The sequence below is a fragment of the Anser anser genome (assembly GCF_964211835.1).
Source record: "Anser anser genome assembly, contig: HAP1_SCAFFOLD_478, whole genome shotgun sequence".
Taxonomy (NCBI): domain Eukaryota; kingdom Metazoa; phylum Chordata; class Aves; order Anseriformes; family Anatidae; genus Anser; species Anser anser.
In genome coordinates, this window is record NW_028153533.1 from 6,642 (window position 1) to 22,066 (window position 15,425).

Sequence of the window (15,425 nt, forward strand, 5' to 3'; positions counted from 1 at the left end):
CATGTACAGGTTAACATTATGCTTGTACATACTGGGATTTGTATATGCCTAGCAAAATAACCTGCATGTATCTGCACTTGCTTGTCCAACTGATCATTTGTGCAGAAAAATAAGAAAAATGTACATGAATGCAGATGCTCACCAGTATGTCAACTTAGATGTCTTCTTCTTTTTTTTTTTCTTTTGTAAAACAGATTTTTCAGATTTTTTTTTAAAGCTTAAGTGAGGAAAAGTAGATGTTTTGAAAAAGACAAAATGAAGGTTCTGTTTCTTTTTTTTATATGGATGAAAACATTAGACTTGAACAAAAATATGAAGAGCTCTTATATTGCAGGCTGTTGTGGGTACACTGGAATTTCAGCCAGGAGAAAGATACAAGTACATTACTGTTAACATCACTGATAATACTATTCCTGAATTAGAAAAAACGTTTAAAGTGGAGCTGTTGAACCCAGAGGGAGGAGGTAAGGCACATATATCAGTCCCTTAGTTGTATTTTCATGACCTCTACTCGTTCATAAAAATCTTGTCTTTCTTGGCATTATTTTCTATGTTATTTCTGAAAACAAACAAAAAGCACCTCTACATCCCCACCCCCATACAGCTGTCTTTTTTCGTAGGGAAGAACTGTTCCTCAGTTCTTTTCTTAATCCTTGGTGGAAACAACCAGATCCCATAGCAAGTATATTATTACCATGTATTAGGGAAAGTGTATCACTGCCATCTGTTAGGTCATCTAAAGGCAATTGCTGCTTTTCACTTTGTATAACTTCATGGTTGGTAATGAGAACTAAAATAATGCAAAAATATATTAGCAATATGTTGCATTTCAAAAATATGGAATATTTATAAAATATTTAAGGCTAAACAGTCAAAGTGTTGTGTTTTTGTTTGTTTGTTTTGGGTTTTTTTTGTTTTGTTTTGTTTTTTCTTCCACATGAGTGAAATCAGAAGAACTGCAATACATAGGTCAAATGGATTATAGCAGTAATAGGCTGTGGATGTTGAGGGCCATAGGGAGTTTGCTGAGCTGTAGCTGCAGAGGTAGCTCGTAGATAACTGTCTGTAAGAACAAGACAAACACTTGAAAGAATTATTGGTTTGAAGGGCTAGTCTGAAGGGACGGCAAAGCATAGTGGTGCTGCCACATAAACCCCTGAATACCTTACAGATTTTTTTTTCCATTTGAGAAAAATTTTAACGGAGATTGTAAAGCTTGTTGGAGGGAAAAGTAATTAGAAACACTGACAGCCATAAATTGATTTTTTTTTTTTAAACTGATGTTATTTTTTTAAACAATTCGGAAATTGCAAGTGTGGTCCCTTCTGGGAGGATGTATCAGATTTCCTTGAATTAATCCAGCTCTCTGCTATGATTGTATGTGTCTATGGTGCAACATGGTCTCAGTGATTCTTTTGGTAAAGTCTTGAGACTTTTCACGTATTTTGTCTTTTTGGTTGAATAGTTGTTTTGTTAAAAGGAGTCAAACTTTTCTCTTTCAAATTGTTGTGACAGAAAATTTACAACTAACTTTAGTAATCCAGTAACTATATAGCCTTTTTAAAATGAGCCTTCTTTTTGGCCTTTCCAACACAAACACAAAGCTTATGAAGTCCCCATTAGTTAAGTTTTCTGCAGATTTTCCCAACATTTTCACTTTGTGAGAAAATATTAGAATAAGGAGCTTGAGGGACTTTATCGTCTCCCCTACCTTTTTTTTTTTTTTTTTTTTCAATTTAGATTCCTCCATGACAAGCCTCAGTTAGGAGTGAGAAAGGGGAAATACAAAATGGGGACACAAAGAGGGAAAGAGAGGAAAGATAAACTATGTGTATGTGTTTTCTTTCATTCTGACTTCCCATTGCTATTTCCAATGTCATAAATTAAGTAAGAGGTGGCATATGTAAATATTTCAGTCTTTATTAGAACTCCTGTACACTTTCAGAAGCAAAGTTGATACCTTCCTAGAGTGCTTCCCTCTTTTTTTCCTGTTGTCCAGAATAGTTTAAATTTCTCTTTGCTTGCGCTCTGATTTATAAATGTATATATGTGTATATATCTGTATGTCTGTCATCTTAAAGTTGCTGAGCTCTTTAGAAATGATGGCAGTGGTAGTGGTGATGGGAACATGGATTTCTTCCTTCCAACTGTCCATCAGCATGGTAAGCATTTTGGATTAATCTTTATTTCTTTATGCTAACTGTAATATCCCTCATGAACTACACTACTGACACAGTTTATCATAGTGTTATTTTGCTTGTGGTTTGAGATATATCATAGAGTCCTGTCAAAACATTCTTTCCCATTTTAAAAAAGGCTTAATTTCAACAACAGTCAATACTAACCGTAATACAGAAAATAACAGCTTCTCTATCTTCAAAGCTGTATTTTTATAGAACACAATGTAGTTATTCCAGAAGTAGTTAGAAAAATTAGCTTTGTTTGTAAATTTTGTAAAATTTTCTGGAGAGCAAAGAGGAGAGAAACTTTTTAAATTTAAGGTAATTTAAAAATTACCTGACTGTGTGTTTTGATACTTTCTTTTGCCACTTGCTTTATGCTTTGATCTCTGCATCTCAAAAATACTCTTAATAAAAAGTGGTGTTAGCTCTTTTTTTCTAAAAGAATGCTTTGATTATTTTTCATTTTTGAAGTCTATTTTTGTCACAACATACAGAAAACAAAGATAATTTAATCTTGAGAAAATTAAAAACATACAATATGCAGAAATAAGATGAAAACAAAAGCACCTACTATGAGGGAAACGCTAATGATGGCGGATTTTGAATTAAACCCTAGAGACCTGAAAATATTGTGTTAGCACCCATTATTGAAATCAAATAATTTATTCCACAGTGACAGCCTGATTTTCTGTTTTATTTGAAAATACAAAGGAGTTCAGTTTGAACCTGAGAGTAAGTCTGTGGTTTAACCACTTTTTGGAACTTCCTGGGAAGTGTTGTTTCCTCTTCTGTGTTTCCAGATTTTTTTTAAAATGCCAGGCTCTTTCTCTTTCTAAGCAGCAAGTTATCTCACACAAGATGATCATTACAGTAGTAGAATTTCCTGGACTAGCTTTTTCTTTGTTCCAGCTTCAGTTAAAATAGTACCTGCTTTTGTCCTGTCTGCACTGCTTACACTGTGTTTTACCACGTAACTCTCCCCTACCCTAAATTCTAGTTCATTTTCCTTAATTAGACAAGTAATTTTATTTTTGATCCTCTCTTAAAATATTTGCATTTTATATGTTGCTTTGGAGTGTTGTTCCATAGAAGGGCTGCCAGGACTGCATTATTGAAAGTGAGTTCCTTATCCATGTGGATAATTATTCCACATTTAAAACAAAAAAAAAACACACCACAAAATGCAAAACAGCAGAAATATTCCAGTTATGCTTTTCTGTGTGCTTTTTGTAACAAACTTCCTTAGCTTTTAAGAAAAGATGGTATAAAAAAATAACTCATTTTGGCACTTGCACTTACAGCCAGCTTGGGAATTGCATCCCACATCGTTGTGACTATTGAGGCTTCTGATGATGCTCATGGCGTCTTTGAGTTCAGTACTGAGTCACTCTCGGTAAATGGAACTGAGCCTGAAGATGGAGATAGCAATATTATGTTGCAGGTTAGAAAGTTTTGGGTCTCATATTGCTATGCAATCCTCTTTTATGTCTATTTTACAGAGCATTCTGCAATATTTTTATAATAGGTCTACAGCATTTTAACTTAACTTTATCATGTACATTTGTCTTGACATTTTATACTTCACTTTCTAAAGTGTATCTTTCAGCTTAAAACTAAAATGTTTTATATAAGTTTAAATTTACTTCTACTTGTTTACATTTGAGGTATGAATATTTTAAAGTAAGTGCTGATGACACAACAAATACAGCAAAGCTAAGATGATAAAGATTACACTGTTTTTAAAATTAGTTTATTTTTAACTCATCATGTCAATGACTTTGCACTGTATATAATGGAGGGGCTGGATTGTGTGCAGCTTGCAGTTGGCAATGACATGCTTAAGATCCTCCGGGTAAGGATTAAGGGACATGGAAATAAGTTATAACAATAAGATGAAGTTGTTGTGGGAGTCTGCTATAGACCACCCAGCCAGGAGGACAACATTGCCAAATTATTCTATAATGAACTAAGGGATATCTCTAGGTCATCTGCCCTTGTCCCTGTGGGTGACTTCAACTTCCCAGATGTTAGCTGGGAATACCATACAGCCAATACAAACAGGTACTGGAAATTCCTGAGGCACGTTAACAATAACTTGTTGGTACAGTTACTCTGGAAGCTGACTAAGAAAGGTGCCCTCCAGATTTGTTGCTTGTAAACAGTGAGGGTCTTGTGGGTGAAGTGGTGATTGGAGGCTGTCCTGGCCATAGTGACCATGAGATGGCTGAGTTTAAAATCTTTGGTAATAGGAGGAAAACTGCCAGCAAAAGTTCAGCCCTAGCTATGGAGACAGCAGACTTCAGACTACTCAGTGAACTAGTTTGTGAGGTCCCCTTGGAACCTGCTTTTGAAGGTATTGGAGTCCATCAGTGCTGGTTAGTTAAGTAACACCTCTTAAGAGCACAGGAACAGGCAATTCCAAAGAGTCAGAAGTTGAGCAAGCTGGGCAGAAGGCCAGCTTGGCTGAGCAGGGATCTTATTCTAGAATTTAGGCGAAAAAGGAAAATCTGTGGGCATTGGAAGCAAGGTCAGTTGAACAAGGACTACAGAGGTGATGTTCACTCAGAGTTGAAGCTGGCCAGTACTGTGGGGACAACAAAAAGTGCTTTTTTTAAAGTATGCTAACAGCAAAAGGAGGAGCAGAGAAAACATTGATCCATTACTTGTTGAGGTTGGTAACCTCACAAATAAGTACGCCAATAAAGCAGAGGTTAATGCCTTCTTTGCCTCTGTCTTTAACACCAATGATGGGCTCGGGGACACCCAAAGCTCTGAATTTCAGGACTGTGATGATGATAAACTCCCAGCCAACTTTGAACTTGTGCAGGATTTGCTGCTCCAGCTGGATGCATATAAGTCTATGGGGTCCAGTGGGATTAATCCCAAAGTACAGAAAGAGCTGGCTGATGTCATTGCAAGACCTCTCTCAATAATTTTTCAATAGTCTTGGAGTCTGGAGAGGTCACAGTTGACTGGAATTAAGTTAAACGAGGAAGTGCTGGATTCTGCACCTGGCAAGGGGCAATGCTGGCTGTACGGACAGGCCTGGGGACAAGAGGCTGAAGAGCAGCCCCATGGAAAGGGATCTGGGGGTTTTGCTTGACAGCAAGAGAAATATGAACCAGCAGTGTGCCTTAGCAGCCAAAATGGTCAACTGTGTTCTGGAGCATAAGGCACAGCAATGCTGGATGGTCAAGGGAAGGGATTGTCCTGCTCTGCTCTGTGCTGGCGAAGCCTCACCTCTAGCACTGTGTGTGCTACAATATATGAAGGACATAAACTATTAGAGAGCATCCAAAGGAGGGCTACTATGGTGGTGAAGGGTCTAGAGGGCAAGAAGTATGAGGAGCGGCTGAGGTCCCTGGGTTTGTTCAGCCCAGAGCAGAGCAGGCCGAGGGCAGGCCTCATGGCGGCCTGCAGCTCCCTCACGAGGGGAGCGGAGGGGCAGGCGCTGAGCTCTGCTCTCTGGGGACAGCGACAGGACCCGAGGGAACGGCATGGGGCTGGGACAGGGGAGGGTCAGGCTGGGGGTTAGGGAAAGGTTCTGCACCCAGAGGTGGTCGGGCACTGGGACAGGCTCCCCAGGGACATGGTCACAGCACTGAGCTGCCAGAGTTCAAGAAGCATTTGGACTACTCTGTCAGACATGCGATTTGATTTTGGGTGGTCCTGTGTGGAGTCAGGTGTTGGACCTGATAATCCCTGTGGATCTTTTGTAACTCAGGATATTCTGTGATTCTGTGACTTTGCTGTATGCCATTTTACACTTTTATGTTCTTCTTTCTTATAGTACAAAGAAATACATAAATCTTTGTGTTTTCCACTTAGGTTGTGAGAACTCATGGGGCCCTGTCTGAGGTGACTCTGTATTGGGTCATAGTCTGTGATCTTACAGAAGACCTGGTCTCTGCATATGGGAATGTAACATTTGATGTTGGCCAAGTGAGAGCAAATATTACCATACAAGTTTCTCCTGACAACGTGCCTGAACTGGATCAGGTGTTTTCAGTTTTGATCATCAATGTGTCCGGTGGTCGTCTTGGAAATCACACTAATGCAACATTAACAGTTTTAGCTAATGATGATCCATATGGACTGTTCATCTTTTCTGAGAGAAACAGACCAATAAAAGTTGAGGAAGAAACAAAAAATATCTCCCTGACAATAGTAAGGCTTGGTGGTCTTCTTGGTACAGTAGTGGTTACATACAGAACTTTAGGTGATGATGAAAAGTCACCCTTTCTTCCACCTGATGTTGTTAGAGCAATACAAGGAGAAGATTATATACCCATTACTGGTTATGTGATCTTCGCAGCCAATGAAAGCGAAGCCACAATATCTTTGCCTATTTTGGATGATTATGATCCTGAGAGGTCAGAATCTGTTTTTGTGGAGCTAAACAATACTGTTTTGATCGACAAAGTACAGGATCGGCCAAGTAAGTGTCTTTCATATGTAAACCCAAAGCTTAAATATGTAGGCTAATATTTATATTTAATAGGATAAAATGCAGCAATTGAAATTACAGTAAAATTTTACCTCTGCCTAACTCTGTATAGTTAAGAATCCTGTAAGTTATATGTCAGAGTATCTCACATTAAGTATGAAGATTCTGTGTGTCAGCATATATTTCCTTTACCACAAAATTTTGTCAGGGGTGGACATTTCTTTCTCCCTTCTGCATCTGCTTTATCCCAGGTGTTTTAGGCCAACTGTATTACTGTATTGGTTTTGTGTGCTAATACCTGCTCACCTGTTGTTTCTGTAAAGCACAATGATAGGAAATAAGCTAGTTGCACTTACTGAAAGCGAAAAAAGCCTTTTAAACATTAAGTGGTGTAGAATTGCAGCTTCATGCTGGCTTTTTAGCGTAGAGGATGTTTGCCCGATCAGATAAATTCAGGTCATTACAGCCTTATTTATGCTTAAGAGCTTCTTGGCATGCCTAATTTCCCTTCCCTCTCCCCCATGACTCTCCCACATTAATCTTGATTTTTAAGGGAAACACTACAAAAAATTCTACTGGGAAACTGAAAGGTTACTTATAGTTCATCATTGCTAGTGTAAAATTCTATTGTCCTATGGACAAATAAATAAGTAATTTTGCTAGTACCTCACCTCTTCAAAGAACTGGTGTTTTGTATGCTCCACAGCAGGGTAGAATAATAAGTTAGTAAGAATGTGGATTTTCTGACATAATATAATTCAAACATCAAAAATATGCTTGTGCAGTTTGTAGTTATATTTTGTCCAAATCTAAAATGAAAATTTTATTGAAAGCTAGTAGTGGCCATCCACTAAACTCAGGTGTATGTATATGAACAGTATAGCCATATATAGGAGGCATTTCAGGCTTGCTCTAAGAGGTTTTTTTTATATTTCAGTTGTAAATTCTCCTCGTCTTGGATCAGTGGGTGAGACTATAGCTCATGTAATTATCAATGCCAATGATGATGCTTTTGGAACACTTCAGCTTTCAGCTTCAGCTGTGCGAGTTGCTGAAAATTATGTTGGACCAATCATTAACGTGACCAGAACTGGGGGAATTTTTGCAGATGTTTCTGTGAAATTCAAAGCTATGCCAATAACTGCAACAGCTGGTAAGAAATCAAAATAGCAGAAATACACATTCTGTGTTAAACCAGAAAGAGCATACTGTATGCTTCGAGTAACCAAAGCAAGCAAGTGTGTATTGAATGCAGTCTAGTAAAACAAGTAGAAAAAATACCAAAGTGTGAGATACTTACTGAGTGTACTTAGGAGACAGGAATTCAGGTCCTATAGAAGAGACCTTACATCAAATTTAAAAAAACTCAGAGATATCATCACTGAAGAATCTAGCAAGAAAACTAAGGAAAGGAATTGGCTGTTTGTTTCCCTGGTGGCCACTCACTTTCTCAAAAAAATAAAATAAAATAAAAAATCCTGTAGTAGTATATATAGCTAGTACTTAGTCCTTTGTACATATTTCAACCTACCATACATGGCTTATTTGAGTTTCTTGGAGGGAAATTGAGAGCTGGTGACTCCTCTGTGAAACAGACAAATGTTAAGCACAATTCAAGAAGACTTTTACTTTGCAAATGAAAGGTAAAGCTCTCAGGTGATCCCTGAAAAGCTCCACGAGGGAAGGAGTGACCTTATGTCCTTTAGTAAAATCTCCTTTGAAAAAGGTACTTCTGTTTCATTTTATCTCTTGGAAAGCCAGACAACTATCAGAAATCAAATATAGAAATGTCACAGTTGTGTGATCTTCTCAATGGAAGATAATAATGGACCTTTTGTAATTGCTTCTTGGACTGACAGTGTAAACTCTGTTTTGGCCAAGATGAGATTTATTTTCATCCATCCAGATATCTAAAAGGCACTAGGAAATAAACAATTGTATTTTCTGGGTATGAAGATAAAGAAAAAAAAAACACAAAAAAACACACCAACATATGAACACAAGGGAATGCAAAAAGAACAGATAAATATTAGTGCTGATAAACATTAGTGATGTTTCATAATGAACCAGAATGCCTTAATATTCTTCTGTGTTTTGATTGTTTTGTTATTTTTTCATGTACAAATCTAGGTGAGGACTACAGTGTAGCCTCATCAGATGTTGTCTTACTAGAAGGAGAAACAAGTAAAGCTGTGCCAATTTATATAATTAATGATATCAATCCTGAAGTTGAGGAGTCCTTTTATGTTCAGCTGCTGAATCAAACGACAGGAGGAGCCTTGCTTGGATCTTTGACGAGGGCAGTCATAACCATTGAGGCTTCTGATGACCCGTTTGGATCCTTTGGTAAATGAGTCTTATTTGCATATTTTCTCTTGTCCAGTAGCAATCTGCTGATTTGTGGGTGAGTTATTACTGGGCAATGGAATAAAAATTTTCAGAATACAAAAAGGGAAGTCTGGATGAACACAGTAAAGGACAAAATAAGATAAACTAAATTAAAACGTGTAAGTAAGGGCAAATGGTGCCCTTATATAGCGAAATTGAAGCATTCAGTCAACTTATATATCAAGATTTTGTGAGACGAAGGTGGATTTTGGAGTCTCCTAATGGGGATGGATTTTAATTTAATTTGTATTTTTTTATCTATTCTAAATGTTGCATTTCTGCAATAGCTTGAAGCTTAAGTTTACATGCCAAAACCTGTTTAGATAGTGCAGTGTCATTGTTTTACAAAATAATCAGGCAAAGCAGGTTTAAATATCTGGGGAAATTGGAAAGTACAAATATGACTTAAATTGCATTCTTGTATGTTCTGGTTGTTAGTTATTGTAGTTTTTCTTCTTTCTATCATTATCAGTAAAATGGATTGTGGACACTTTCCAAAAATAGTTTCATTACACAGGTTTTGAGAAAAAAATGGTAATTTCAAAAATTTAATGACATTTTAGAAATTTATCTTTTCTATTTATTTTTTCTATTTCAGTATTTCTGGTGTATGTTTTCCAGCCATTTTATTTGACTTACTCTTTCTCCCTTTAGTACCCTACTTTATTTCAGTTATTCCATTTTATCAGCAAAATGTAAAGGAAATTGACAAAAGTAAATAATTCCACATGGATAATTCATTAACTTCATTCTTAACAACTAAAGATTTTATACAAGAAAGACTTATATTTGAAACAATTTAGATGGAATATGTTGACACATTTTTTCCATACGTGACATAAAAAATGATAAAAAATTTCCTCACTGGGAAAAATTACCTTCTGACCGTCTTCTAAAAACTTAGATCATGGCTAGCCTTGAACAATGGATACGTTGGAATAAACTCTTGGGTGGGGGCTGAATTTTCATGCCAATTTTATTTGCAGATAAAATGATACTGAAAGTTCAATTTGAAGTTTAAACCTGATTAACATTTTTTTAATTGTGCAAATGAATGCAATCAAGTGAAATAAAATATATAATTCAGTAACTAGGATGGTGTTTTTATTTTAAATATTACTGTTAATGAAATACACCTCTTTGTGCTGCACTTCAGTGTTCCAGATGACCGAATTTACTGTGGAGGAGCCTGAATCTGGATCAGTACCCATAAATCTGCCAGTAATCCGCAATGCTGGGACACTTGGTAACGTTACTGTTGAGTGGGTTGCTACCATTGGTGGACACCCTGCTGATGAGGACTTGCAGGTTGCCTCAGGCAATATTACTTTTGCCCCTGGGGAAGCCTTTCAGATGCTACTATTGGAAATCCTGGCTGATGATGTTCCAGAAATAGAAGAAGTAAGTCAAGCACTTACATCTTCCTTGAAGATGGTATTAATTTTGACTTGTTCTAGAAATATGTATGATGGAAAACAAGAAATGTTCCGGCAGGAAGGTGCTATAATTTCATGTTATACTTTGCTTGTAATTATTGTTAGAAAAACCACAAATTGTCTAGCTGCATTACTTCTTTTTCTTTTCTTCTCTTTGAGATTGTCCGTGTAGAATTAACTCAGGCCTCCAATGGTGGTGCTATTGGGTTAGATGGCGTGGCAAGTATTATAATACCTGCCAATGATAATCCTTATGGCACAGTTTTCTTTCATCAATCCTTATATCGAGTTCAGGAGCCACTAGAAAGAAATTTGCTGGCAAACATAACAGTCAGGCGAAGGTTTGTATAATGTTTGCTTTATTTGTAATTACTATTTATTCTTCACTTTTGTTTCCACTATAATGTCAAATTTCATGCTCCTCTCATAAAAATATGTGCATCAATTCTTTGATCTGCCATCTCAATGTATTTTCATTTCAAACACATTGTTTTTGAAGTAGATGTCTGTGTATTACATAAATTACTTAAACGTAGTATACATTGAAATGCACAATGTAAACTCGGCGTACACAGTGTACTATTCATTTTGTCCGTTTAATCATCAAATCATTTAAACCTGCATGGTAGCCTGTTCCTGTGATTTGAACAGGAGGACAAAATGGCCAGCCCTTACAGGATGAAAATAAGAGAAGGAAAACAGGTTTTATGCATGTGATCCTAGAGGAAGGATGATAAGTCTGGGTGTCACCGGCTTTTTCTTCCTTGCAAGTAAGGAGAGCTGCCAAGTCCTGAAGAAGACTAAGTTAACTCCTAGAACCAAATGTTTACAAATATGCATTCTTAACAGACTACTACCTAAGCTATAAATAATCAAACTTGCTATCCACAAAAAAATAAGATAACTCAGTTATTCTGGTACTAGTTTCAAAGGGAATGCATTTTGATGTGTTATTTGGAATTTTTCAGCAATTCAGAAAGGGTCAGTTGATTTTGTTCACTTCTATTATTAACCCAGAAACATGTAGAATATTAGACATCCTTTGTCAACTAACAGAACTTTATTTTATTATAATGTCTTTTAGTGAGGGAAGATTTGGTCAGCTGCAGATTTTCTACAGCACTTCTGAGACTGACGTTGTAGCTCTTGCTGTGGAGCAAGGTCAGGATATCCTGGCCTACTACGAGCCTCCTGTACAAGGAATTCCTGACAAACCATCCAAGACCAGAGTGAATGTGTCAGCAGCAAGTGACCCTGTGTATTCCTGTGCAGCTCAGTGCCTAAAAGAACAAGCATGTTCAGCCTTTACATTTTCCAGTGCCTCAGGGATTCCTCTCTGCCTTTGGCTGACGTCAGATATCAGCCCATTAACTAACAACACTTCAGGGTTCCGGACCTACAAGAAAAACGTTACCAGTGCATTCGCCCTCTTCAGCACACAAGCCATCGCTGGCAGTGATTATGAACCTGTTACAAGACAGTGGGCCATAATGCAGGAAGGGGAAGAGTCTGCAAATCTAACAGTTACCATACTGCCTGACAGCCTGCCAGAACTGGATGAGAGATTCACTATAACCCTTTTGAAAGCAGAACTGATGAACGTCTCAGCCAGCTCAAAAAACCAACCAACCATAGGACAGCCAAATACCTCCACAGTTATCATAATGATGAATGGAGACGCATTTGGAGTGTTTAAGATCTACAGTGTAAGTCCCAATGCAACAGAGAAAGGTCTGTATGTTGAAGTAGAGGAACGTCCTCAGACCAACGTGCAGCTAATGATACACAGAACAGAAGGCAGCCTGGGACAAGTGACAGTGGAATGGCGTGTCATTGGTGGGACTGCTACTCCAAACTTGGATTTTATAGGTGTCGGTGAGACTCTGGTGTTTGCTGAAGGTGAGACAAGCTCTCGTTTTGGCTTCTGTTTTGTAAAACTAAGAAAAAGAAAAAAGAACGTGACAAGTACACGATACTGTGGATGTTTTGACAACTGATATCTTCTTCTTAGGCTAAATTTTCCTGAATGCTAAGGATACACGTGCAAAAGAGTATGGTTGTTCATTAGCATGTAGCATTATCTTGCAGAACACACACAGTGGTAGCAAAGCACAATGAAATATCTAAGCACAATAAATACCTAAGGGTTTTTATTAAAGAAATATTGCAGTATAAATATTGCACTATAAAGATTTCCTTTACCACATAAGTAAGGATTAATAAAGTCGAAGATAGTTGTTACAGCAAGGATAATGGAAATGAGAATCAGGCCTAAGTGGTCTTTTGTTAGCCCTCGGTCACTACAGTACTAATTTTTCATGACATCTCTTTAAATTCTGAGATCATATTGTAACATAACAAAACATATTTAAACGTAACATAACAGAACATATTTAAAAGAATTGCAAACAGGACAAACAAGTCCCTCTCAGACATTACTTAAGTACCATGCAGCATGCTGTATTTTATGCTGTATTTTATTTTTTCAAAGTCTGAGTTAATCGAACTGATATTTTGAAAGCAATTTCCAGGTGCGTAGTAAAGATTCTAGTGTGCTAGCTTGATAAATCATCTGAATAGTAAGGCATGGCTGCTGGCAATGATTGTGAGGCTGACATGTAATTACATTACCCGTTATAAGTTTAGTAAAAACTGATTTTGAAGTATTTTGAAAGACAATCTAGCAGGAAATACATATGTATTCTGTAAATTGATATTCTAATGATCATAAAACACAGCTGGGTTATGCACACGCACTGAACAACAGGATTGTGTTGTAAATTTTAATGGATATATAGCGACTAGAGATTAACGGTGTTTGCTGCTTACATTATTATTCTTTGATAGTCCCAAAGGCAAGGAACTAACAAAATGTCATCCCATTTCAATGCATTCCCTGGCTCAGTAAATGTACTCATATTGAATGTACACCCTTGTGTAAATGGTTCATCGGAGAGCTTAGCACCTGGCAATTTATTTTTTTTTCAAGAATGATATTCCCCTTTTCTAAGTTAAATTTTAAAGTCATAGAATTTGTAATGAAAATAAAGAATTCTAGGCACTCCGAAATAATTCCTATATAATTAATTTCTACATAGTATATTTAATGATGTGATCGTTTTATTGGCTTAATGTGACTGATCAATAGTAATTAGATAAAATTTCATAATGACATTCACTGACTTCCAGAAAGGTAAATAAGTTTGTTTCATGCAATTTTAATATATTTTATGTATTTAATTATTTTCAAAATGAGATGATTGAGTCTTTTTACAAGGTGGTTTCCAAGTGGACACACGGTTGTATACGTTCTTCTCCTTGTAGGTGAAACAAAGAAGATGGTCACGCTGCCCATTATAGATGATCCAGAGCCAGAGGATGATGAAAGTATTGAAATCAGCCTGGTCCATACTGAAGGAGGGAGTCGAATTTTGCCCAGTTTTGACACTGTCACAGTGATTATTCTGGCAAGTGACAATGTGGCAGGAATTATAAGCTTCCATACAGCCTCAAGATCTGTTATTGGTTGTGAAGGTGTGTTCTTTGTGTTGACCACGCTCAAATTTTAATGCCAGTTTCCATCTTTGTGCTTTCAGTTGATAATGACTCACAATGATTGTGTTTCACTGTTCAGAGAACACCAGCAAGAAGTGAATATCCACATACCTGACATGTACTTTGAACTCTTGCAAGCATTCATAGAATCACAGAATGCTTAAGGTTGGAAGGGGCCTCTGGAGGTCATCTGGTCCTTTCCCCCTCAAGCAGGGCCACCTAGAGCAGGTTGCTCAGGACCATGTCCAGGCTTTTGAGTATCTCCAAGGAGGGAGACCCCACAATCTCTCTGGGCAACCTGTGCCAGTGCTCCCACACAGCACAAAAGTGCTGTCTGATATTCAGAGGGAACCTCTTGTGCTCCAGTTTGTGCCCGCTGCCTCTTGTCCTGTCCCTGGGCACCACTGACACGAGCCTGGCTCTGTCCTGTTCCACCCTCCCTTCAGGTATTGAAGGACACTGATGAGATCCCCCTGAGCCTCCCCTTCTCCAGGCTGAGCAGTCTCAGCTCTCACAGCCTCTCTTCCCTTCCCTTGATCACCTCGGTGTCCCTCTGTTGGAGTCTTCCCAGTACGTTTAGGTCTGTCTTGCACTGGGGAGCCCAGAGCTGGACCCAGTGCTCCAGGTGCAGCCTCACCAGTGCAGAGTAGAGGGGAAGGATAGCTCTCTCAGCCTGCTAGGGATACTTGGCCTAATTCAGCCCAGAATGCCATCAGCCTTCTTAGTAACAAGGCATGTTGCTGGCTCCTGCCCAGTGCAGTGTCCAGCAGGACCCCAAGCCCTTTCTGTCAAGCTGCTCTCCATCAGGGTGCACGCCCTGGTGCCTGGGGCTGCTCCCCGCCAGGGGCAGGACTCTGCCCTTCTCTTTGTTGGCCTGCACGAGGCTCCTGCCAGCCCACTTCATGACTGCCAACATACACACACCTAATAGTCATAAGCAAATCAGATCTATCAGCGACTTACAAAGAATTTAAAATATTCTAGAAAACATTCCTGCAGAAACACTAGGGTAACATCTTCCCTTTGTCTGTCCCATGAACCTGATGTTTTTTTATGGCAGATGATTTGGGAAGTAGCAATTATAAGAGAAAGCAAACATTTGAGAAAGAACAATAATAATTTGGTATGTACTAAACATTTCTACTATTGTTTTAAAGAATACACGGCATGTTTCATCTACAGTTTGATGCAGTTTTGCATAGGATGATAATAGTACTGGTGGTGATTGCTTTAGGTGGCCTTTGATGGAATCTCAGTGTATTGCAGTATCACGTTTCTCTGATGTTTGAACTGATGGGCAGGGAAAGTTCACAAAACAGGAACTTGTCCCCTAATGTGTGCACTACATTTTCTGTTTGAAGAAAAATGGCTTTCTCAACCAAAGGTTTTTTGTTTTGTTTTCCCAACATGAAAGGG

At 38.1% G+C, this 15,425-nt stretch overlaps 1 protein-coding gene across 1 annotated transcript in view; it reads left to right on the forward strand.

Annotated features, from left to right (window-relative positions):
• Positions 1–334: 334 nt before the first annotated feature.
• LOC310891965 (adhesion G-protein coupled receptor V1-like) overlaps positions 335–15,425 on the forward strand; it is a gene marked incomplete at its 5' end in the record, with an annotated part of 35,669 nt that continues 20,578 nt past the window's right edge. Inside the window, 10 exons of the mRNA XM_083854174.1 lie at positions 335–464; positions 2,082–2,162; positions 3,485–3,624; positions 6,012–6,621; positions 7,568–7,783; positions 8,761–8,976; positions 10,175–10,419; positions 10,614–10,795; positions 11,539–12,353; positions 13,779–13,988. Of these exons, the coding sequence (XP_083710300.1) occupies positions 335–464; positions 2,082–2,162; positions 3,485–3,624; positions 6,012–6,621; positions 7,568–7,783; positions 8,761–8,976; positions 10,175–10,419; positions 10,614–10,795; positions 11,539–12,353; positions 13,779–13,988 (2,845 nt within the window). The remainder of the gene's footprint in view (positions 465–2,081; positions 2,163–3,484; positions 3,625–6,011; positions 6,622–7,567; positions 7,784–8,760; positions 8,977–10,174; positions 10,420–10,613; positions 10,796–11,538; positions 12,354–13,778; positions 13,989–15,425) is intronic.